Consider the following 24863-nt stretch of genomic DNA (forward strand, 5'->3'; position numbering starts at 1 on the left):
TTCTGTACTTCTCCAGACCGTGATGTGTTCAAGGGTAGCGGGGAATAAAAAGCACTCATGGCTTGGAAGGTAATTAAAATCATCTGGATGCCACTCTAGTGAGAACTTCTGATAAGGATAATGGTATAAACCTGACTGAAAAAATGAAGATGATAACAAGGACACTGATGGGCATTATACAGAGGAAGCTAAACTCTTGAGGTTTCTGGGGCATCCATGAACAACTAAAATTTCTTTCTATCTAGCTGTCCAAAATCAGAACACTCTGACTGGCCTCACTACCAGTGGCCTGCTAGAGAAGGAAACCAGAGTTCATGGTTTCCAATCTGTTTACGGCTCTTCCCCTCCTCCCTCTTTCTTTTATATAAATCCTCTTCTAGACTTTTTCAGATGAAATCAAGCTATACGAGTTCCCTTCTTTACGAATAAATAGCATGTGAATAATTAACTCAATGTCTGAGTTATTCTTTGACTCTAGGCTCCATCACTTGCTAGCTGCAAATACCCTTTGGGCCTCATTTTTCTCCTCTGTAATATGAAGAAAATAGCTCCCATCTTTGAGATCATTGCAAAGATTAAAAGAGATTATCCATGAAAAGAGTCACACACATGCCTGACATGTAGTAATGCTATTGCTAAAATCATTATCAGTTGTATCAGTTTTCTATTACTGTAATACATTATCACAAACTTAGTGATTTAAAATGACATAAATTTATTCTCACAGTTTTGGAGCTGGAAAGTCTGAAATGAGCTTTATAAGGCTAAAATCTAGGTGTCAGCAGTGTTGCATTCCTCTGGAGACTCTAGAAGAGGACTAATTTCTTGGCCTTTTTCAGCTTCTAGAGTCTGTTTATATACCTTGGCATGTGATCCTATCATTCTTCTTCAAAGCCCACAGTGTAGCATCTTCTAATCTCTCTCATTGATTTTGACCCTTCTGTTTCCTTCTTATAAAGACCCTTGTGATTACATTGGGCCCACCCAGATAATCTCCCCATCACACCTGCAAATTCACCTTTGCTGTATAAGGTAACACAGTCACAAATTCTGGGGATTAAAAGAAGATGGTCATCTTTGGTGCTGGGGGCGTGTCATTAGTCTAACCCTAATCATTAATATTTTTATCAAGATTAGCTCATTCAACTCATTTGTCCTCATTAAACCACACGAAGTAAATACTGTTTTATTCCCATTAGGAAACTGAGGCACAGAGAAATTAAATAATTTTCCCATGGTCACAGAGCCAATAAGTGGTGAAGGAGCAATTCTAACTGAGGAAGATGGCTTCTGGAGTTCATATTCTCACAAGCCGAATTATGTAAAGTGGCACCTAATTGCCAGCACATAAAAGTACTATATCGATGTTAGCTGTTATGATGGTTGTTATTTCTATTAAGATTAATATAATAATCCTTATTTCATATGACTCTTGTGAGAATTAAATAAGTCAACGCATGACAATTATCAAACAGTGCCTGGCATACAGCAGGTCTTCAAATGGTATTTAAATTTTTCCAGTTCTACTTCACTTTTCTTTTCACTCTGAAGATGTGTCCTTTCCTCCCTCCCGAAGATGGCGCCATAGCCACACAAAATCTGTCCCACTCCAGATGGCATCCATTACTGAAAGCCATTCCGACCTTCTAAAGATGGTGCCAACACTAGGCATTTTCATTTTCCGCCCTCTTCAAAATGGCCTTAGCAGTTAGCTTCAAGCGCGGGAACCGACGACCTTCTCAAAATGGTGGCGGACTCAGGGGCACCACACCATGACCATCTCAAGATGGCGCGAGCGTCGCAAACTTAGCGTCACTATCAGAAAGGTACTTCCGGTTACGACAAATGAAGGCGTGGGAGGTATGCGGGATACCTTGAAGGATTCCGTTTGGGCCGGGGAACTCTGGCGCGACCATGGACCGAAGAAAGAAACCTTTGGAAGTTACGGCCTCCTCGGTAAGTTCTCCCCGCACCCATCAGACAAGAATTTCGATCTAGCTTGTTTCTAAATTCGGAGTCCGAGACCTGGCCTCCCCTCAAACAGGAACCCGGACCCGGCTTCGCCGGTCCGACACGAACCTCAACCTGGTCTCTTTTCCCGGTTAGGTGTCTCCTGGCCTCTCTTCGAGGCAGCCGAGCCAGGCTTCCTTGCCAGCCTGTCTCCCTTACGGTCGGGGAAGAATCTCGGCCTGTGCTTGCTTTCCTACACATTCCGCTTCCTGGTTTTCCTACTATCCAGAGACCAGGAAGGTCCTCCCAGAACATTAGAGAGTGTGACTTAGTCCCCAGGATCCGAGAGTGCCCAGCGTCCCCGACTAGGAACTAAAGAGATGTTAATGCAGCCATAGGATGTGGTGCCTGGGAGCTGTAGGGTTTGGCAGGGTAGGGTGTAAGCAGCTTTTTAAAAGTTAGCTACTTCTAGGAAGAAGGGTACCTATTTGTGCCGGCACTTTATATGCACTATTTCGTTGACTCCTCCCCACAGCTTTAGGAGGTAGTGCTAGTAATGTCTCCGTTGTACAGTTGATGAAATCCACGCCCAAAAAGACGAAGTGGCTTTTCACAGCTTACACACAGAATTCTTAGTGATAGAACTGGCTCACTCATTCTGGTTAACTCCAAAGGTGTGTTGCCCTTTCCATTACATCAGAACAAATTGCCTAACCTTTGATTTAATCTTGAATTTACTGCTAAGTATTAGGATGTAAGGGGAGTATAAAGGAAAACATCTAAGTATCCCAGTATTTGAGCCCCTTTTCCTCGTGTAATACTGAAAATTGGTATTCGTTATGATGTTTGAGGATTCGGAACCAAAGAGCTATAAATATTAAAGTTATCCTATCCCAACAGGTTAAAATTAGCAATGATAATAAATAGGAAGGCCATCTGGGAACTGAAAATTTTCTGAGCATCTTTTGAAATTCAAAAGTAGTTGCAGAATAGGAAAATGTGGCTGGAAAATTAATGTGATTAAGAAAGTTTGGAAGAAAAGGTGAAAGTTTTAAATTTATTTTTTAAAATTTAGAATAAAAGGTCCTGGGATGATCTGCCCTTTGCTTTATTAACATTCCTGCTAAGGCTGCTTTTAAGTTGATTTCTTCCAAAATAGAAATCATTGAACTCAGTCATTTTGATTTCCCTTAAAAGTTAGTCCATGATGCTGGGCTTTATAAGTTAAAATTGACAAATGCCCATGTGTATAATAAGCAGCTGTTCCCAATCCTTAAAGAGGATCAACTGTCATATTTTTTTTCTCGCAGAGTAAACAGTGGTGACTGATACAGACAAGGGCTAGGCCTGGGTATTCACTCAGTTGTCCTATTTCCTTTGCCCTGGTCTTTCCTGTTCTTGAACACTGTGATTGAGTTAAACTAGAGTTTCTAAAACATACTAACACAAATTTGGGACCATTCTTACCGTTCACTCAGTCCACTTTATTTCTGGTTGTTGAAATCTGCCTGTCTTTTAAGGTTCAGCTCAAAGCTGCTTCTTATCACTCTGGGAGGAAATGTTGCCTTACCTGAACTTTTATGCTACTTTCTTCCACTCTTAAAGCATTTATTACTTTTTACTGGTACCATAAGTTATCTTATTAGGTCGTAGGCTTCACATGAAGCACGACTATATCTAATTCATGTTTGTATCCTACTCTTCAGTGTTACGTGCCACTCATGTAGATATTTCCCCATAGAAATAATGCATTGTGATCATTAAATGCGGTTATACCTTATGAAAAAGCCAAGTACAGTGCCAGTCAGAAAGGTGTTTAATGTTAGTTGAATTTGGATCTAAAAGGTGCAAACTTCATTTACTTTGCTTTATCACTCATCCTTTGCCCAAAAGAAAGCCTTTGAATATTGCAAGTTAGAGTAGAAATACATTTTTAACAGAGCTGGATGAAATATGACTTGGTTTTGTTTTATACTAGATTCTACATGTCAACTTTTAAATTTGTATCCATTTTTGTCCATTTATAGAAACTTGAAATCTTGCTTTGAGAATTATAGTAGCTTGGAAATCCAGTCCCTCATAGAATTAAATGTTTTTTGTTTGTTTATTGGTTTTATTCTAGTTGGTAGACCTTAAGGCCGAACTCTTCCGAAAACAAGAAGAATTCAAACAAGAAAAACTTCTAAAAGATTCTGGAGTTTTGGGAAAACCAAAATTAACTAATAAGGTAAAAATAAGATCTGATTATTTCCGTTGATTCCAGACATGGAGAATTATATCATACTTAGGTTTTTAGAAAGTGTCCATGGTGTCTGCTTACATATAAATATTAAGGAAAAATCTCTGTCTTCTACATATAAATATTAAGGAAAAATCTCTGTCTTCTGTTTGAACATCTACATGTCTTAAATATTAAAACAGAAATTAGTAATATTATTTAAAAGCACATTTTAATACTCTAATTCTTTAGCACTTCTTTTGGAAAAGTACATGCTATTAATAAGTAGTTTGTTGTATTCTCATAGAAGATTATCTAATTACATAGGTTTTATAAATCCAATTCCAAACACAAACAGATAATATAGAAATATAGCAAAAAAATCAGGGTCTTTAAGAGTTATGAATAGTTTTCCAATTTTATAGGTAGTATATCTACTATTTGTATTATTAATTCTCTGTAATGTATACATTTTCATTAGCATATCTCCTGTAATCATTCAGGAGATAAAATAGAAGTAATCCTATGCAGTTGTATAAAGAAATTCTTTATCCAGTTTAGGGCATTTTTTTTTTTTTTCAGTTCCAGCTTTGCCATGTACACTCTTATTTGCAGGACGTAAGTTGGCTGGTAGAATATCTAGTTATCTCCGTTGATTCATAGATCTAATGGTCTCTTTTTTTTTTCCGATGTACAAGTAGAGATATTTTGCAGTCATACTTGGTGGTACTGTTTTGTCTTTTTAAATTATTCTCCAGAAACCAAGTATCTGGAGCAAACAGAATGCAGGAGTTTCAAATCGAGCCGAGAAGGATGCTGAACAGAAGATTGAGGAACAGAAGACTTTAGACAAAGCAAGGTAAAGTTGAACTCTGATAAGTGTAGTTACTGCTGAGGCCTTAAGCATAAAAATGAAAGTTCAACTTTTACTCTTTTTTGATTTAGTTTTAATTTTTATCATTCTTCTTGCCAAATACTTTATCAGTATAAAATGTACTCTAAAAATAATATAATTTGCAGATGTAGTCTTAAAAGAAGAAAAGACATAGCCTCTGTTTAAAAGATGAGAGTCCCAGTTTGAGCCTTTTTTAGGTACTAAGATTATCTATCAACAGATGTTTAAGAAGTGTCCCCATGGGAGTGTGGTTCTGGGCTAGGTGGTATGACAATAGCATTTAGAAACTAAATTTTTTCCCCAACTTTTTAACATGAAAAACTTTAAATCAACAGAATAATTGAAAGAAGAGTACAAAGGACATTCTAATACTCTTCACTTAAGATGACAAATATCTTTCCACATTTGCCATCTCTCTCTCTCTCTCTCCTCCCTCTCCCCCTACCCCTCTCCTGTGTGTGCACACTCCTATGTGTAGAGAAACTTTGTTAAACATCACGATACTTTACCTGTAAATATTTTAGCATATATCTTCTAAGAACAAGGACATTTTTCTACATAATCACAATACTGCTGTCATACTCCCAAAATTTAACACTTATAAAATAGTATTATCTATTATATGGTCCATATTATCCTAATACAATCATGTTCTTTAAAGTTGTTTTATTTAACACAGGATTCAATCAAGATTACACATTGCATTTAATTGTCATATCTCCTTAGTGTCTTTTAATTTAAAACAATTCCCTTTTTGTTGTTCACCCCAGTTGTTTTTACAAGGTCCTACAATCTGATTAGTCATTAACTGTTTTTGATAAGAACACCATCTAGGTGGTAATGTGTCCTTCCCATTAAGTCACATTGTGAGGGTCATAATGTCAGTTTGATAATAAGTTTGATCCCTTGGTTAAGGTAGGTCTTCTAGATTTTTCCACCATAAAGTTGCCCTTCCCTGTTCGTAAATAATAATAATAAAGGGGGGAAACTATGAGACTCTGTGAATATCCTGTTCACAAACACATTTCCACACAGTGGTTGTGTAATCACTGATGAATCTTGCCACTTATGAGTTACTGCATTTTCTTGTGATGGAAACTTTTAAGATTTACTTTTTTAGCAACTTTTAAATATTTAAACAGTATTATTAACTGTAGTCACCATGCTGTACATTACATTCCCAGGACTTAATTTATCTTATAATTGGAAGTTTGTACCTTTTGAGCCCCTTCATCTATTTCTCCCACCTCTGACCCCCCGATTCTGGCAACTACCAGTCTGTTCTCTGTATCTATTGTATCTATGAACTTAATTTGTTTTTATTTTAAATTTCACGTATAAGTGAGATCATATGGTATTTGTCTTTCTGTCTGACTTAAATCACTTAGCATAATGCCCTCACCATCCATGTTGTCACAAATGGAAAGATTTCATTCTTTTTTATGGCTGAATAGTATTCCACTGTGTGCGTGTCACATTTTCTTTATTCATTCATTCATCAATGGACACTTAGGTTGCTTCCATGTCTTGGCTTATTTTAAATCATGCTGCAGTGAACATGGGAGTGCATAAATCTTTTCAAGTTGGTGTTTTCATTTTCTTTGGGTAAGTACCCAGAAGTGGAATTGCTAGATATATGGTAGTTCTATTTTTAATTTTTTCAGGAACTTCTACACTGTTTTCCATAGTGGTTATACCAGTTTACATTCCCACCAACAGTACACAAGGAGTCCCCTTGCTCCATACCCTCACCAACACTTGTTATTTCTTGTCTTTTTGATGATAGTCATTCTAACAGGTATGAGGCGATATCTTACTGTGGCTTTGATTTGCATTTTCCTGGTGATTAGTGATGTTGAGCATCTTTTCACATACCTGTTAGCCATCTGTATGTCTTCTTTGCAAAAATGTCTATTCATATCCTCTGCTAATTTTTTAATTGAGTTGTTTGGGGTTTTTTTTGCTAATAAGTTGTCTGAGTTCTTTTTATCTTGCATATTAACTGCTTCTCAGATATATGATTTGCAAATATTTTCTCCCATTTGGTTGATGCTTTTTCATTTTGTTGATGGTTTCCTTTGCTGTGCAGAAGCTTTTCAGTTAGACATAGTCCCATTTATTTTTGCTGTTGTTGCCTTTGCTTTTGGTGTCAAATCCAAAAAATTATTGCCAAGACCGATGTCAGGGAACTTACCACCTATGTTTTCTTCTAGGAGTTTTATAGTTTCAGCTTTTACATTCATGTCTTTAATCCATTTTTAGTTTTTGTGTATGGTGTTAGAGAGTGATCTAGTTTCATTCTTTTGCATGTGTCTGTTCAGTTTCCCCAACACTATTTATTAAAGAGACTTTCCTTTCCTCATTGTATATGCTTGGCTCCTTTCTCATAAATGAATTGACCATATATGCATGGGTTTATTTTTAGGCTCTCAGTTCTGTTCCATTGATCTGCGTGTGTGTTTTTATGCCAATACCATACTGTTTTGATTACTATAGTTTTGTAACATAGTTTGAAATCAGGGAGCATGATGCCTTTAGCTTTGTTTTTCAAGATTGCTTTGGCTATTTAATCTTTTTTGGTTCCATACAAATTTTAGGATTATTTGTTCTATTTCTATGAACAATGCCATTGGAATCTTGACAGGGATTACATTGAATCTTTAGATTGCTTTGGGTAGTATGGACATTTTAACAATATTAATTTTTCCATCTACGGCCGTGCTACCGGCCTGAACAAGCCCGATCCCGTCTGGTCTCGGAAGCTAAGCAGGGTCGGGCCTGGTACTTGAATGGGAAACCACCTAGGAAGACCAGGTTCTGTAGGCGTAGAAAATAAAAAAATAAGGGATTGTAAGCTGACAAGGTCCTTGCAATCTGTGAGGTCAACCAAGGGTTGCCTCACCTTAAAAAAAAAATCTAATTTTTCCAATCTTCCAATCCATAAGTATGGAATACCTTTTCATTTATTAGTGCCTTCTTTCTTTCATGTATCTTATAGTTTTCAGTGTATAAGTCTTTCACCTCCTTTTAAAAATTTATTCCTGGGTGTTTTATTCTTTTTGATGCAGTTATAAATGGAATTGTTTTCTTAATTTCTATTTCTGGTAGTTATTAGTGTATAGAAATGTATCAGATTTCATATATTGATTTTATATCTTGCAGTTTTATTGAATTTGTTTATTCAACAGTTTATTGTTAGAATCTCTAGGGTTTTCTACATATATTCTGTCATCTGCAAATATTGACAGTTCTCTACTTATTCCTTTCTGATTGGGGTGCCTTTCATTTCTTTTTCTTGCCTAATCGCTCTGGCTAGGGCCTTCAATATTGTGCTGAATAAAAGTGGCAAGAATGGGTATCCGTGTCTTGTTCCTAATCTCAGAGGAAAGCTTTCAGCGTTTCACAGTTGTGTATATTAGCTATAGAAATACTCTTTTATTATTTACTCTATAACAGAGTTTTCCTTGGCACTTTAATGTGATTTTTCTATCTGGTAACTTTTTATGTACTACTTTGGTTTCACTATGCTTGTGAGGAGTCAAGTCTATCCATGATATGCAGGACTTCTGCATCTCTCCAGAGCTCAGTACAGAGACAATTCCATGAGAGTATAAGGCCTTTGGCAAGTTACTTATCCATTAAGACACTTTCCTTATCCGTGAGTTGAAGTGGTTAGCGCTTAGTTCATGAAGCCTTTTGGGAAATACATAGTATCTGGTACATAGTGGGTTCCAGATAAGTGTTCCGTACTAGCACTCTCTGAATTCCACCTTCCTTACTCGACCGAAGAAATTGTTCTTTAAAGTCACCGGTGACTTCGTCATCCACTAAATCCAGTGGCCATTTCTTTGACATCTTCTTCAATCTCCATTATTCATTTGTATTTTCTTCCTGCCACCTTAAAACAGTCTTTTTTTTAATTACACTGTATCAGACTTACTCTGTTTCATGCACTCCTGTCCCTGCCCGTTTCTCTGTCTTTATTTTGTAACACTCCTTTGCTCAGCATCCTCTACCACGCTGACCTCTCCTTGATCATTTCAAGCTCATTTCCACTTCATCTTTCCTCTGCCTGACTTGTTTCCTCCTCCCAGATCTTCCCATGATTGGCTGCTTCTAGTTATGTAGCCTAAGCTCAAATGTTGCCATCAGAAAGTTTTTGCCTATAAATACCCTACTTGACATAGTGTTCTGCCCAGTTACTCTGTCCTGACCATGTGGTTTTTTTTTTTTAATTTTTTAAAGTTTTATTTTCACTAAGGCAATAAGATTCTATTATAACATAGTTTGTTACATTAAGCCCCCTCTGAAATAGAGCAACTTAACCTCTTAGAAGTTGAAATGACTGAGGTGTTTCACTGAGCACTCCATTAATGCATAAAAAGAGTTTCAGTGAAACCCTGCTTTTTTGTCCTTCCTTTCACAGCACTTCCACTGTCTAAAATCTTTTTTTCAGTGATTTATTTATTGTTTTTCTCCCCATCTAGAATGTAAACTCAATAAGAGCTGAGACTGTTCGTTCAATGCTGAGTCCTCAGCACTTAAAACAGTGCTTGGCACAGAGGAGGCATACAGTCAATACTTGCTGAATGACAGATGATGAAGATAAAGATGACACACTAATGGTTTACGTGTGTTATCTAATTAATCTTCATTACAAGCTTAAGAGGCAGTGCTGTTTTTTTTTCCCATCTATTATGATGTGGGAATTGAGGTACATGAGAGATTAAGTAACTTGTTCCAGAGCACACAGCCCTGTGACCAAGGAACTTATTGCCTCACAATGCTGTTAGAAATGAAAATTTCCATTAAGATTAAGTACGATTCTTCATAAAAGCTCAGGTGACTTGTTTGGGGCTCTTTACCATCATTAAGTATTTCTAAAATAAATTGCTAGCCATCTTACCTAGTTTCTGCCCACTAAAATAAATGTCACCAGAATTAACATGAACAGCGAGGCTGCTGTATTGAAATACCAAGGTTGATGTTTGTTTTTTATTAGCTGTATGTCATGAATATATTATTCTTTTTCTGTGTAAAACTGGTATTAACACATTTTTAACAGACTTAGAAGAAGTTGATCTCTAGTTCCCTTAGAGAAGCCTAATAAGCCATGGACAACCAGGGACCATTGTATGAATACAGTAATGCAAAGTGTTAGCATCGAATTTGGTGATCTGCTTGGAAGGTTGTAAATTGAAAATGTTTTTGTTTAGACATTAATCTCTCTTTTTGATATTAAGTTACATCTGGTATTTAAGTTAGGATCTTCATTCATATATTTATTCACCAAATGAATTGATGATTGAGCACCTGCTATGTGCCAGGTATTGTTTTAGGCACTGAGATACAGTCACGAATTTAGAGAAACATAGGCTTGCATTTAGTTGGCAAAGAGATGTAGCTGGGTTTTAGGGTTTCTTCAGGCTGGTGTGGTCAGCTCTAGTTACGGCCGCCTCATCATCAGGTTGGGCCTCTTGGGCATATTACAGCAGTGATGCTGAGGGTAGGGCAGCTGTACCAAGGTGGCAGTTATAAGACATTTCTAATACTTGCCTTGTTTTCTTATAGGGAGAAATTGGAAGAAAAAGCTAAATTATATGAAAAAATTACTAAAGGAGACTTTATAGGTAAATAACAATTATTTATTTGCACTTTTCTGTAATTCATACAGCCCTATGGTATTTTGTTATTCATTAACAACTATAACAATAGAGAGAAATTTAACAAATCAGATTGATTACTTTCTGTGCCAGAGACAAGAAAATCGATAATTTTCCAATTGTCCAGTGCATGCCAGGCACATGCTGGGTGCTGCGAGGGGACAAGCAAGTACAGTATAAGCCAGATCTTCTGCCTCTGCCCTCAGCGGGGTTGTCATCAGTGAAGGGAAAGGGCACAGAACAAAGCAGAGTTAGGAAACTAGGTCTAAATAGGCCACAATTATGAACAATTACATCTGTGTTAAAAAACTAGAAGGAGTTATATCAGGTTGCTAGAGTTAAGTTTTCTATTTCCCCGTTTTTCTCTATTTTCTATTTTTCCTGCGATGTGCTTATAATTGCTTTTAAAGTAAAAAAAAAAAAAATCCCCCTTTTCTTATAACTCCCAGAAAAGGAAATCCAACCTACAGTTAGACAACAGTAGAAGAGTTTTTATAAAGCAGTACGTATTTCATTACCAAAGTCATATGTGGAAGTCTTTAAGGAGAAGAGGGGCTCTAATAGGGGTCTTAAGGGCTTTAGAGAGCTGGAGAAAGGAATTCTACAGGAGAGAGTGACGAGAGCAGATCAGCAGACGGTGGAGAGGGCCAGAGTTGGCCAGGCAGACTAGTGTGGCTGGGCCCAAGGAGCTGGGAAAGTGGGCAGAAGGGCAGCAGGAGAGAGGCAGGCCAAACCCCGGTCATAGGCTGCCCTCCCAGCCGAGCGCCTTCTTCCCAGACAGCAGGGGCAGTTTCCTGCATAGCAGGAAGCCTGGCATGGCAGCCAGGCACTCAAAGCTAGGGACCATGGGGAGAAGAGGCTTTGCCTTTTTCCTGAAGAAACAGCAGGGGGCGGCCAACAACCAGGAGGCCTCACTTTTATGTGGTCTTGTAACTCAGCTCTAGGAAAGTACATCTCTTTCCCATTTGAGATATTTTGTGGCTTTAAAAACAGCTGTTTGTCTGAGAAAACCTTTATTTAAAAAAATTCAAGGCTTTTCTCTTCAGATTCAAACTTTATTTGTTTATACAGAAATCAGGTCCAAAGGAGTATGACTGTAGATGTAGAGATTTGGTTCTGTCTAAACCATAGGCCCACCTCCCGATAGGCATATTGGGCTAACATGTTTGGGCAAATTAAGTTTTAGACATTCAGTTATTCTCCATTGTACAGTGGGATAACACTAGTACCAGATAATAGAGAATCTAATATATGTTCCATCTCAGAGAAAAAGTCTCAAGTGACTGTATCTTAAATCCTGCATCGTGAAACTTCATGTAAATATTATTTGCGAATACATCAAATATCCTGGGTTAAATTAAAGTCATGGATTGCTATTTAACTGAAAGTGGATGTTTTAGCTCAAGTAGGTCATAAGCCCTGAGGGCAGATAGCATCTTACACATCTCTGAATGTCCTCCAGATCTTGGCACTGTGTCTTGCCTAAAAGCGATGTTCATTGGATTGAAAAGAATTCAAGTGACTTCTTTTACCTATATTATGACCCTTAAAATACTTATTATACCACAATAATATAATTAGGATTAAGTGCTACAGCCCACCTGATTAGAGAAGTGCATCACCTATAACAACCAAGGTCTATTGTCTTAGTCTGATGACATGGGAAAAGTAGTTCTTCTAGATTATACAGTTGGCTGCATGAGTCTTTTGAAATTAAATAGTTTTATCTTAAAATTATATTCTGAGACAGTATTACTTAGGATATTGACAGGGCAGCAGAAAACTTTAGACTTTTTAAAGAATTTTTGCGTGTTTTTTTGTATGTTTCTGATAGCCTATTTATAGCTTCCCTATCAGGTCCTGAGGTGGCTCTGTGTATTTGTAAGTGTTCTGGGGGTGGAGACATCAACTAGTGAACCGTCAAGGGCATGGAGCCACCCAGCGATTCATGTTACTGCTTCATATCAATTCCATATGTGGTTTTCTTCGTCAATATCAAGAATCTGACAATTGATTTTTATATCGTAGATGAAGAAGTGGAAGATATGTACCTTGTGGATTTCACACAGAAGATCATAGACAAACACAAAGAAGCGAAGGCGTTTGGTGCCATTAGAGATTCTAGAAAGGCAGAAGAAGGAGATGATGATGAAGAAAATCTTTCTGAAAAAGATATACCTCCTCCCCAGGACCCCAGTGAAGAATGGTTGGTGATATTATGTGATTTGATCATATTATCATCATCAGACTTGGCGTTTACTTTTTGACAGTGACTTTGGTTGTTATCAAACCATTTCTCTTTATTCTTCCTCATTTTTCTTTCTTTTAAGACTCCATTTTAAGTAAGGTTGGATTTACAGGTGTAGAAACAGTAGTGCCAATGAAGAAATCATTACAAATGAAGACTGAGCTCTTGACATGTACCAGGCATTGTGCCAGGTACGGGAGGCATTCATATGCCTCTTTCATGAATGTGAAAGAGTTGTTTAAACAGAAGTATGTTCCCTTGTTACTAGAGCTGCTGCCTTACCCATATCCTTATTCAGACATCGTAGAGTCATTGTCTAGGTAGTTGATGATATGTGTTCCCAGTAAGCCTTACTCTGGCTGTGACATTTTTCTGGCAATACAGTATAGACATCATAGACCTTGGACCTAGACAGCACTAGCTCTGCCTTTCTCTGGTGATGTGACCTTGATCAGGTTCTTTACCTTTCTAAGGCCCAATTTCTTCACCTATGAAGCAGGGATGGCAATGCCGTCTTTGTCTGATTGTTTGCCTTAAACTCCCTACAGGAAGTAAGACTGACTAAGATACCCAAGAAACTGCTGTCTATGGAGTATAAGCAGGCATTTTGTAAATATTTATTATTGAAATTATTCTGAATTTCACCTACATGTAGGTGAATGATAGGGAAACCAAACTAGTCTTTAACTTATAAAGAGACCAATGTGTCAATAAGAGACCAGAATGCAAATTCCATTCTAATGATTTTCTACTTAAGACATTGTTTAGAAACTTGTTTATAAGTACTTAAAATTAGGTAAAGATGCACTGATGCTTTGAAAATGTTCTGGGAATAACTCTGCCTGCCCATCCTCCTGCCTGGGCAGAGCCCACCCATCTTCCCTTCAAGGGTCAACTATCCTCCTCATTGTGGGGTCTTTGTCAGGAACTGCTTAGGATTGTTTGCAGCATTAGCTGACTTTTGCCAGCATTGAGCCCTTTGAGCAGGAGTTGTTTATGAGCTGAAGAGAGCAGACCCAACTACTGTGGAGCACAAAGAACGGCATCTTCATACTGCTGATGGTGTCCAGAGAAAACATGTGCATTGGGACAGAACAGGTGTCTTCTTACCTACTTTCTAAAAACTTATATTTGGAGTAGGTTATCTTGCTGCATGCTTGCTATAAACAACCAAAAGAGAAGCACATACAGTACAGTCTCTTCCATCAACGCCGCTTCATTCTAAGTGATTTCTCCCTCTGAACTCTGGTAACACTTAAATACTTTCTGCTCCTTTGGGTCTTACCTTTTCTTTATTAACACATAACTGGCCTCATTAACAGAGATTTGAGGCAAACTTCTGGTACTTTTAATATGATTGCTTTTCAGAGCAGAAATCTCATCTCCTTTGAAAGATTTAATGTCTTTATTATTATTATTATTATTATTATTATTATTATTACGTGTAGGATTACAAGCAATTTGTCAGTGATCTGAAGAGTTTGGAGGGCAATTGAAGGTGCCACATGCCACCATATGGTGAAGAAAGACACATTGCAAGCAATTCTGAAACTTTTTATTTTAAAATTAGGCTCCAAAATTATTAACTGCTTGTAAAATCTTTTGGTAGCTAAATTCCAGGTGGTGGAAAATCTTTCTGCAAAAATATTGTAAATAATTACTCAGACCATCTGGCTAGATGGTTTTCTTTCTCTGTTCATTTTTTTTTAAGGAAAAAAAAAAGAAGAAAGAAATTGCTTCCTTCAGTTGGAGGTTTTATTTCTTGTGGTAATCAGCTTTGGGACTGTAGTGATGGATTCCCATTCTGTTTTTAAATCATGGGCCGACAATTGGAATCAGCATGTGTGAGAGGAAAGAAATTACTAACAGAAGTACAGTCACATACATGGAAATCTGACCTCGAATTGGTCCACCAGTAACACCGGCCCCTTTCTCTGTTTTTAGCACCCTACTAAAGGCTGTGGGAAATTCCCTGCCCATAATTAAAAAAATAAAAAATCTGTTGCATCGGAATGCAAATGAAATGTTTTCCATGAACATCTACCCATATTTCCTGTTGTGAGAAGTGAAAGTATTTCATTTGCCTTGCTGTCTTCCTGGCTTCCCTAGCTAGTTTGGGCAAGATTAGGAAAGAGGAACTAAGGGTAAAAAGATAACAGACTGGCCTGCTGGTGAGGTACTTTTGTGGTACAAAAAGTGTTTTGCTTGGCTTCCCTCCTACTTAAAAAGCATCCCCAAAATACCATGACTTATAATAAGAAATAAATTTCTGATTCATTGGGAAGAATTAGACCAATTAGAAGAAATAAAAGAAACAATAAAATGTTGAATTTGGGAGGACCGAGGAAATAAGTTGAGTCTGGTACAAAACAAAGTTATTACAATGCTGATAAAATATTTAGAATTGTCTAAACCAGATTAGGTTCTGAGATGTTGCAGCAAGTGTCTGTCTGGGTATTTATTTTTGAAATCAGAGACATACATCATCAGTCATGTTCTGTGTTTCCTAAAACTAAGATTTAATAAAGAGCATAATGTGTTTATTGTATGTCAACTTTTATCTTTAAAAAGTATGTTCACATCAGTGGTAGTGGTCTCTCGGGTTGAGAGGCTTCCTTGGTAGTGAGGCCTACGTTAATTTTTTCTTTTACTATGCACTAACTCCCTAACTTAGGGAACCATATGTCATTTACAAAGCCTTCACATCTTTTCACTTTTATTTCAGGGTGGATTACGTGGATTCTTTAGGGCGATCCCGGCGCTGCATGAAAAAGGATTTGCCACATCTGCTGGAGATGGATAAAAATCTCCAGGGGAGGCTGTAAGTGTGTTATATGCAAAGTTCTGCCCATGTCTGAAATGCAGACACAGGGATAGTTTTGTGGGCGAGGCTGTTTTTAGTTAATTATCTTTGGTGCTCCAGTAAGGAGATCTTTTTTTATGTATAAGAATATTTGCTGAAGCACTTTTTTTCATGGTTAGCATACACATGCACACCTAATCCACACTCAGGGCACAACCTTAAGTGGATGATTTATATTGTGTAACTACTAAAAGGAATGAGTTAGAGCTATATCTATTTACAAGCATACCATGGAGATATTGTGGTTTCAGTTTCAGACTACAATGAAGCGAATATCATAGTAAAATGAGTCACAGGAATTTTTTGGTTTTGATTTCTCAGTGCATATAAAAGTTATGTTTACACTATACCGTAGTCCAGTAAGTGTGCAATAGCATTATGTCTGAAAAAAGCAATGTACATAATTAAAAAATAGTTTATTGCTAAAAAGTGCCAACCATCGTCTGAGCCTGTTGGAAAAATGACACCAGTTTATGTGCTCAGTGCTTGGTTGCCACAGATCTTCGATTAAAAAAAAGAAAAAACAAAAAAACAAAACCAATATCTGTGAAGTGCAATAAGGTGGATAAAGCACAATAAAGTGAGGTATGCCTGTACTTGGAAGGATGTCTAATTACAGAGTAACAAATATAGCATAAGCCTAAACCAAACCAACAAACCCTTGTGGATAAAGATGTTTAAGAATATATACTTGGTTATCCCACAGCAAGTGGGGGCAGAGAGGAAGTTGACTTAACTTTTTCTTTATATTTTTTTGCATTTTGAAGTAAGGAAGGGCCTTATAGCTGTGGGGCCTAAGATACACCTAAGAGATAAGTTACTAAAACATCCCAGGGAAAAAAATTAACCTCACTAAGAGCAGCTTTTGTGTGGAATGTGTTGGGAGAAGGTCCACCTTCTCCAGGTCCTCCAGGCTCAGGTGGGCCTGAACAAAGGAAGAAGTGCAGAAGCCCTGAGCTGTCTGACAACACATGAGGCACTGGCCCAGCCACAGCGTTATGCGACTTCCTTGGCCTTGCATGGGAGACCATCTAGAGATGGTGTCCTCCCTGCCTGGGCTGCCTCCCTCTATTCAGCCCACGACCTGGGTAGGGAAGAAAGTGGTTTGTCTTGAGTGCGGTCAGGATTACATTACGCTAATGAATAAAGGTGAAAATCTTTTTTTGCAATTTCCTAGTGGTCTAGTAGATCGGAAACCTCTGTAGGGAATTGTCATCTTTTTCAACTAGAGTTACTTATCCATGATCCAGCTGACTGAATCAAAGCATTACTGACTCACAGCTCTTGTCTAAAGACAGTTTTTGCTTTATTCTCCTACTAGTTTTGTCAGTCCTGCTAATGAAAAAACCTTACTATCTGAAGACATGAGAAAAGAACTTCAACGCCAGCAATGGGAGGAAGAAGAAAGGGAGGCCCTGAAAAGGCCAATGGGGCCCATACATTATGAAGACATTCGTGAAAATGGTATAATCATCTTACAGCTTTTAAATCATTTTTTTATCTTGAACTAATGGCAAACATAAAGTATTCATAAAGCAGCAATTCTTACATAGAAAGATTCTACTTTGGAAATGGAAAATATCCCTTTTGTTCACTTAATAGCCTAAAAAATACTCATATTGGGAACATCTTCCTAATAGAGGGTTTGTTCCCCAAGAGAAGTGGAAACAGCCTATGACTGAAAATTAATGAATTTTTGTTAGGTTTGGCAAACAGGATGAAAAAAACTATTTTTAATTTATTTTTTTGCTTAGCTGCCTTAAAAAAAAAAAAAAACCTGTGCCAAATATCACTGTATTTCTTTTTGCCAAGTTTCTTGTAGGATATTTGGCTTTAGTGTAATTTATAATGTTTTGAATAATTTTGATTTATTTCAGAGGCCCGGCAACTTGGTGTTGGATATTTTGCCTTTGCCCGAGATAAAGAGTTAAGAAACAAGCAAATGAAAACTTTAGAGATGCTGCGTGAACAGGTACAAATTAAATTCAGAGTTTATGTTAAGAAGGATTTGAGCAGGTGGTTTCTTTTTGGACCATACTGCAAAAAAACCTGGTAAATTAATTAGAAATTTAAATTGATATTCAGAATGCAATTATAGGTTTCATAAGTGGCTGTGTTATTTTGGTGTTTCAGACTTTAAGATTATTGCTGCTCAGAAGTAACCTGTGTAACTTTGATGTCTTAAATTTGGTTTCAACTATGGTATGATTGGAGTGGCGTGGGTGAGAAAATAGGAAGTTATATAAAGGACTAAGGAGTAGAACAGAACTGGTTGGTTTTTTTAAGCCTTCCAGGATGCTCTGTAAACTCATATAAACTTCAAAAAACATCAGAGGGCTTGCATAAGAGTACTTCATGGGTCTTAATTTCGAAGATTTCCAAGATAGCTTCTTAGAGGTGGCATGAAAATCAGTCTATTTTTAGAATACCATTAATCATTTCATCCTTTTAAACAGAAATATGCATTTGGCTTAAATAATTTTCTGTTCTTTACAGACAACAGATCAGAGAACAAAACGAGAAAACGTAAAGGAAAAGCGAAAAGCTATGTTAGAAGCAAGACTTGCCAAACTCCGACAGAAAAAGATGAAAACAAAAGATGACGGAGCAGAGGAAGAGAATAGAGGTATGTCATGGCTCATGATTCTAAACTTCAAAGGGAAAAATTTTAATTCGATTCATGTCTCAGTAATGTCTTGATAATTACAATACAGAAATTAGCCATTTAGTTTTATTCTCTAAGCAAGCACCCTTGAGGTACTGTCAGGAGCAGTTTTTATGACAAAAAGTGATGCGGAGTGGCACTCCAAGGAGTCTTTTTCGGTTATAGTTAAGGTAATTAATAGTACATTGTTTCACTTCATAGAACAGAACAGTTCAGTAACTGAGACTCAGTTTAGTTGTTTTAAACCTAATTTTTTTTGCTGTGGTTACAGTTTTTGTTGGTTATTATATATTAATTTATTTTAAAGAAAAAAATACATTCACAGTATGTAATGAAATAAAGAATTTACAAACACGAGTGTGGACAGTTTACCAAAGGACTGTTAAGACACTTGGAAACACCGTTAAGAGTGTTGTGGTCAAACTAGCTCACTGTATGGGTTATGCTGGTCTGGGCTAAATTACCATGACGAAGAGACCCCTACATAGACTGCCTCAAACATGAGGGAAGTCTTCTCTCTTTCACACTTCAGAGGTATTAGGTGTCCAGGCAGGTAGTAGCTCTGCCCCAGATGGCCATGCAGTCCCTAGCTTCCTCCTGTCTTGCTCTTTCTGCCATTCCCTAGAAGGTTGCCCTCACCTGCGCATTCAAAGTTTGCTTCCCAGCACCTGTTCATGATCCAGCCTGGGGAAGGGGGAAAGAGTAGAAAGGGAAACCAGCTTCCTTTTCAGGAATGTGAGTCAGAAGTCACACACAGCCTATGCATTTACATCCTACTGGCCAGAACGAAGTCTGTGGTGTAGCACCCACTACAGGGGAGGCTGGAGAATAGCTTCTCTAGCAAGGTGCTATGTTTCCAATTGAAACAGGGGCATTCTGGTCCCAAAAGGAAGATGGGATGTGTGGGTGTTAGGGGCATATAAAGCTTCTCCAGCCCTCACAAGCCTTATGCTAAGCCATGGGCCATTTTCTAGTTCTAAACACAATTTCAGTTTAGCTTTGAAAGGAGACCAGAAATACTTATGAATTAGAAAATCATCAGTTTAGTTTCATGTAAATGCTATCTCCCTGTAACATGTTAAACTTTGCATATTTTTGCTCCCGAACATCTGTCATTTTCACAGATGTAAAACGCCACCATAGTGTTTTTAAAAAATCCATTTTCTTTTAAAACATGGTCAAAATGAATAGCCTGTAGCTTGTTGCCAGGCTCTAGTTCTTCATCACTACACTAAGTTCCTTTGCTTTGTCTGAGTCCCTTTCTTTAGTTGAGTAATTAAGGGCTTTCTGATACTTCAGTAATTGGTCTGGGGTAACACGGAGACTTTAAAATCCATCCAATTTGGATTTGAGTCCTAGCTCTTGTAACTCTACCTGTGCAGCTTTTCTGAGCTTAATTTTCCTCATTTATAAAATGGAGATAAAATGGGGATACCAATACTGACCTTATTAGGGTTGTTACAGAATTAATGAATTATTGTATACAAAGTACTTAGCCCACTGCCTGGGACTTGACAGGTGCTCAGTAAGTACTGGTTATTACCTCTACTCTCAGGATTTGCATATTTTATTTAAAAACATTTTTAAGTAGCTTTAAATTTTATTATAATGAAGTCTTATTCCTTTGCAAAAAATAGATGGAGATGTTATCGGGCCTTTGCCACCAGAACCAGAGGCCGTGCCAACTCCACATGTTTCTGCTCAGAGCAGCAAAGTAGAAGTCATCGTTCAGGAGAGGAAGGATACCAGGCCTGGAGTGCCACATGTCCGGGAGTGGGACAGAGGAAAAGGTAAGGGGGCTGGGCTCCAAGGTGTAGAAACCTTTCTAGCAATGGGCTATAGAAAAACCTGCACAGGAGGTTTTTCTGAGCTCCTCATCCTAGTGTGATTCTGGTGAGTCTTAGCGGTCCTTTGAGCCTTAAGTAATTCTCTAGACCCTTGAACTTGTTTCTTCTCAGTACCCAGACAGTAGCTGTCTATAAGCAGGAGCACTAGAAAGAGTCATTACAAAAGACCAGGGTTCCCAAGGCACCATGTCAAAAGGATGAGTTTTCTTTTTAGAAGCACTTGGGGGAAGTTTTCTGAAATTTGTGCCGCCCTCAGGTGGTTTTGCAACTGTGGAATGCCATTTCTCAGGAACCATTTATAAAATCTCATGACGGTTTGGTATTTTAATGTATTCTGTTTGAGATTTTTAGCAGTCTCTTTTTATGTTCAGTTGAAATGATCTGCATGTCAGTGTATTAACCTGGATTTACATATGTTCCATTCGGTTATGCAGAATTTTCTGTAAATATCCTGTAGGGTCCACAGCAACTTCTCTTCAGAAGAAGACTATGTTTTATACCTTTTTGAAAGAGATTGTGTTAGCACTACAGTAGCTCATGCTGTTTGAACTGATGAGGTCTAATACTAAAATAAAAGATATGCAAATAGGTGAGTGTACTGTTAGAAATAGAAATGAAATACCTACTTAGATTTGGATAGGTTTCTTGTGCCTTCTAAAACTCAGAGAACAACATTTGTGTTTGCTCTGAAGACCTACAGCATCGTGTTACACAAGCAACTTGAGTGTTTAATTTTTCTATATTTCCCTCTCAAATGTAGTTTTAGTGCCTTTTTGACAGTGTCTCCAGAGCCTTCCTCAAACCTTTGCCCTTCTGCTTCCTTATACTTTATATTACAGCTTTGTTATTGCTATCCATGTTCTCCAGAGAATTTGAGGTGGCTTTTGAGAAATACATACAATGACCGAAAAGTAATAACAGTAAAGATTCAGCTGATTCAATAATCTGTTCTAATAATACTTTTTTGTTTTTACTAGAATTTTCCTTTGGGTATTGGTCGAAGAGGCAGTCAGATCTCCGGGCTGAGAGAGATCCTGAGTTTGCCCCACCATCGGATTACTTTGTGGGTCAAAAGAAAACTGGTTCTTTCAGTAGCCAGACCTGGAGCAGATCTGCACCTACATACAGTGACCCAGGGCAGTACCCTGGCCAGAGCCATGACCCCAGCTGTTCACATACATCATCCACTCCTGCCCCCAACAGCCCGCCACAAACAACCACGGTCACTTTTGAAACTCTGGATGATATGATATCATATTATAAACAAGTGACATGAACTAGAAAACATTCTGACTTGGGTCCATACTGTCAATGGTGCCTTCCTCTCCCAGAGCGGGGAAAATGATTTTAGGGACTTGATTGTAACTTTTTATCTTCCTGTCCTTTCCATAGAAGACACAGGTTGGATTTATCAGCAAGGAAGAAAGTGAATGGTACTGTGGGAAATCTGTGGCCACTTGGCTATTCATTTCTTTCTAATTGGTATGGAGGAGACATATTCATCTGGATTTACGTGTAAGCTGTGGTAAAGTAGAAATATTCTGTAATATTTGATACCAAGGAGTTTGTAATCCTGTCTCTTTTACACCCAGTCCCATGACTTACTCAGATTCGAGGACTCCATTCCTTTCCTTTTGCAAATACTAGCACATAGATGTCTTTTTTCCCAAGGATTCAGCTTCTAGATCCATTGATAGAGCATCTCTCAGGAATAACTTTTGTCTATCAGACAGTGACAAATGAGGAGATACTGTGTGAAAGGCAAAGTGATTTAGTCTCCAAGAGGACCCTGAAGCTGGTGGACTATAACATAAACAATAGGAAGACCAGGAGGTAGAACTTCATAATCCAGAAGTGGAAATTGAAGTCACTAACTTTTATTGTCATCTCATCCTAAGTGATTATCATCACCTGTGCATAGTGGGCATTCAGTAAGTATGTGTTAATGACTAGGGTACATGTGGGAGCTGTTGAGTCTGGTTAGAGAGTGAGATGCTCCTTAACTGTTAAGGATTTTTCAGCTCACCTGCCTCCCTGTTACTCCCACTGTAGGCCCTCATCACTCTCGGGAGCTGAGTCACCTCAGAAACTTGATTGGGATAGATTTGGGTTGGAGTGAGGGGCAGGTAGGTCTCTTCATCTTTTCTAACAATGGGTGAATGAGCAGAGCACCAGAAGGGCTACCTGTGCCTGGGTACTGTCCCCATCCTTGGTCTGCTGCACCTCAGTGTCCTCTTTACAGCTGCAAACAAGCAGTAGGAGTTGGCCACCAGGCGCACAGGGTTCATATGGCCACCTCCCATGCCAGTGAGTCCTGTATGAATGTGCTAGAGCAGATCTTCTGCATGCCCAAAGGAGTCCGCCTTCTCCTGGGCTTCGTGATAAGCATGTTTTCCATTTCCACAGCATAGGGGTGTTGGTGAAGGTGCCCCTATTCTCATTACAGATTGCAACCTGGGGTGCAGAGAGGATCAGCAAGTAATCCCAGGTCATGTGACATCTAAATGACAGATCTGGGCTTAAATGTAGTTTGTTTAGGCTCAGGTTTGTTCCAGACTTATGCTTTCTCCAAAACCCTCTGCTCTTAGTCTTGTTGCCCCAAAATCAAATCCCAAATTCCAGAAAATTTGACCTCTAAACTCCATATCAGACAAAGCTGCCAGACTTATTAATGGTCATTTTGTCAGCCTAATCAGGCAAATACCTCTTTTAACAAATACACATTTAAACCAACTGATCTGGCTGCTTTTTTTTAAATAGAAATTGACAAGCTGATCCTAAGATTCACATGAAATTGCAAGGGACCTATAATATCCAAAATAATCTTGAAAAAACAAAGTTGGAGGACTCACACTTTCTTATTTCAAGGCTTACTAAAAAGCGATAGGAATCAAAACAATGTGGTACTGATGTAAGTATAAACACATAGATCAATGGAGTAGAGTTGAAAGTCCAGAAATAAACCCATACATCTATAGTCAATTGGTTTTTGACAGTGGTGCCAAACCATCCAATAGGGAAAGAATTGTTTTTTCAACAGATGATTCTGGAATAAATATCCACATGCAAAATAATGAATTTGGACCCATAGCTCACACTGCATATAAGAGCAATTCAAAGTGGATCAAGATCTAAATGTGAGAACTCTAACTACAAAACCAACTAAAACAGCTTGTAGGACAAGAAAAGAGCCAGAAAAAAATGGAATATTAAAAAAAATAGAATTGTGAGATGTCCTAGAATCATAAAGGGAAAAAAGAAAAGCAAACAATAGATATGAGAAAGGTGGAAAGAAGATGTATTTATAAGGTAGAGCAGAAGAACTTGGGGCAAATTGTGAAAAAGGGACAAACAGGAAGACTAGTCAGGCAGCAGTACACCCATGAGTATGGAGCCAACGATCATGAAAGAGGCCACCAAATAACCTTTTGTCTCCTAGAACACCTTGGGTGGGTAGTGAAGCAGTCTGTGCATACTGGCTCATCATCACTGTCAACTAATGACTGAGATTTTCCCTAGGATTTCAAAGATTGTATAAAACTATTTCCAAACCCCTTTTAACAGCAGACATTTAGTTTAGTCTTTTGTGAGCCCAGTTGTTACATTCTCTTCTATTTCAGACCCAGAGTTCTTCAGATGTTAACAATTAGTTTTACTGTTTTTCATAGGCCTGTTTTGTACAAGTGTATCCAACAGATGGCATGAGAGGTCTTAGACTTCAGATCCACACTCTACAACAGCACTGCCCAAAAGAAATATGATGTAAACCATTGTTTCATTTTGAATTTTCAAGGAATCACATTTAAAAAGTGAAATTAATTTTGTATACTTTAGTCCAGTATATCCAAAATATTTCAACATTTAATCAGTATACGAAAAATATTAATGAGATATTTTACATTTTACACCAAGTCTTCAAAATCCACTGTGTACCTACTTATATAAATTTTCATCATGGATACTTGATCTGTATTTAGACTTCATAAAATATCAGTTGAAAAAGTAGATTCACATGCCCGAATTGTTCCAAACATCTTTTACCATGTTTAAAAGTTTGCAAATAACTGAATCAGGTACCAAGTTTTAAATTTAAATTAATTTAGCCCCTTAGTCATTCTAATGTTATTTCACATGCTCAAAAGACATGTCTTATACTACTGTACTGCACAGTACAGTTCTAAATGATCTATTTTTACATGCTCTAGAGTCTGACTACATGTCATCCTCTCAGTGGTAGTAACTAAAGGATTGACAAACAGTTTTTTCCAGGTGTACATGAAGCATTCAAGATATTCTTATGGCTGTGTTTAACTTGGGAGCAAGTAGTGGTAAAACTCCTTGTCAGATAACATGACCACACCTTATTCATGATTTTGTAGAGCTAAGTGAAATGTTTTGGATCAGAAATTGCTTTGAATTATTTTTTTCATTTTAATCTTTTCTCCAGGCCTTTTGTGTGTTTTGATACAGTTCATTCGAATTGGCTAAATAAATCATTTTGTTTGCTTGCAAAA

At 37.8% G+C, this 24863-nt stretch overlaps 1 protein-coding gene across 1 annotated transcript; it reads left to right on the forward strand.

The window, feature by feature from the left end:
* Positions 1 to 1812: 1812 nt before the first annotated feature.
* Positions 1813 to 24863, forward strand: CCDC174 (coiled-coil domain containing 174). The gene is made up of 11 exons (XM_039837366.1): positions 1813 to 1956; positions 4073 to 4177; positions 4927 to 5027; positions 10635 to 10693; positions 12755 to 12932; positions 15700 to 15795; positions 17159 to 17301; positions 17715 to 17809; positions 18334 to 18463; positions 20140 to 20292; positions 21327 to 24863. Exons 1-11 carry the CDS (start codon positions 1915 to 1917, stop codon positions 21623 to 21625), a joined length of 1401 nt encoding a protein of 466 aa, XP_039693300.1. The 5' UTR covers positions 1813 to 1914; the 3' UTR covers positions 21626 to 24863.

Source organism: Pteropus medius, unplaced genomic scaffold, assembly GCF_902729225.1.
Source record: "Pteropus medius unplaced genomic scaffold, Ma_sr-lr_union100, whole genome shotgun sequence".
Classification (NCBI taxonomy): domain Eukaryota; kingdom Metazoa; phylum Chordata; class Mammalia; order Chiroptera; family Pteropodidae; genus Pteropus; species Pteropus medius.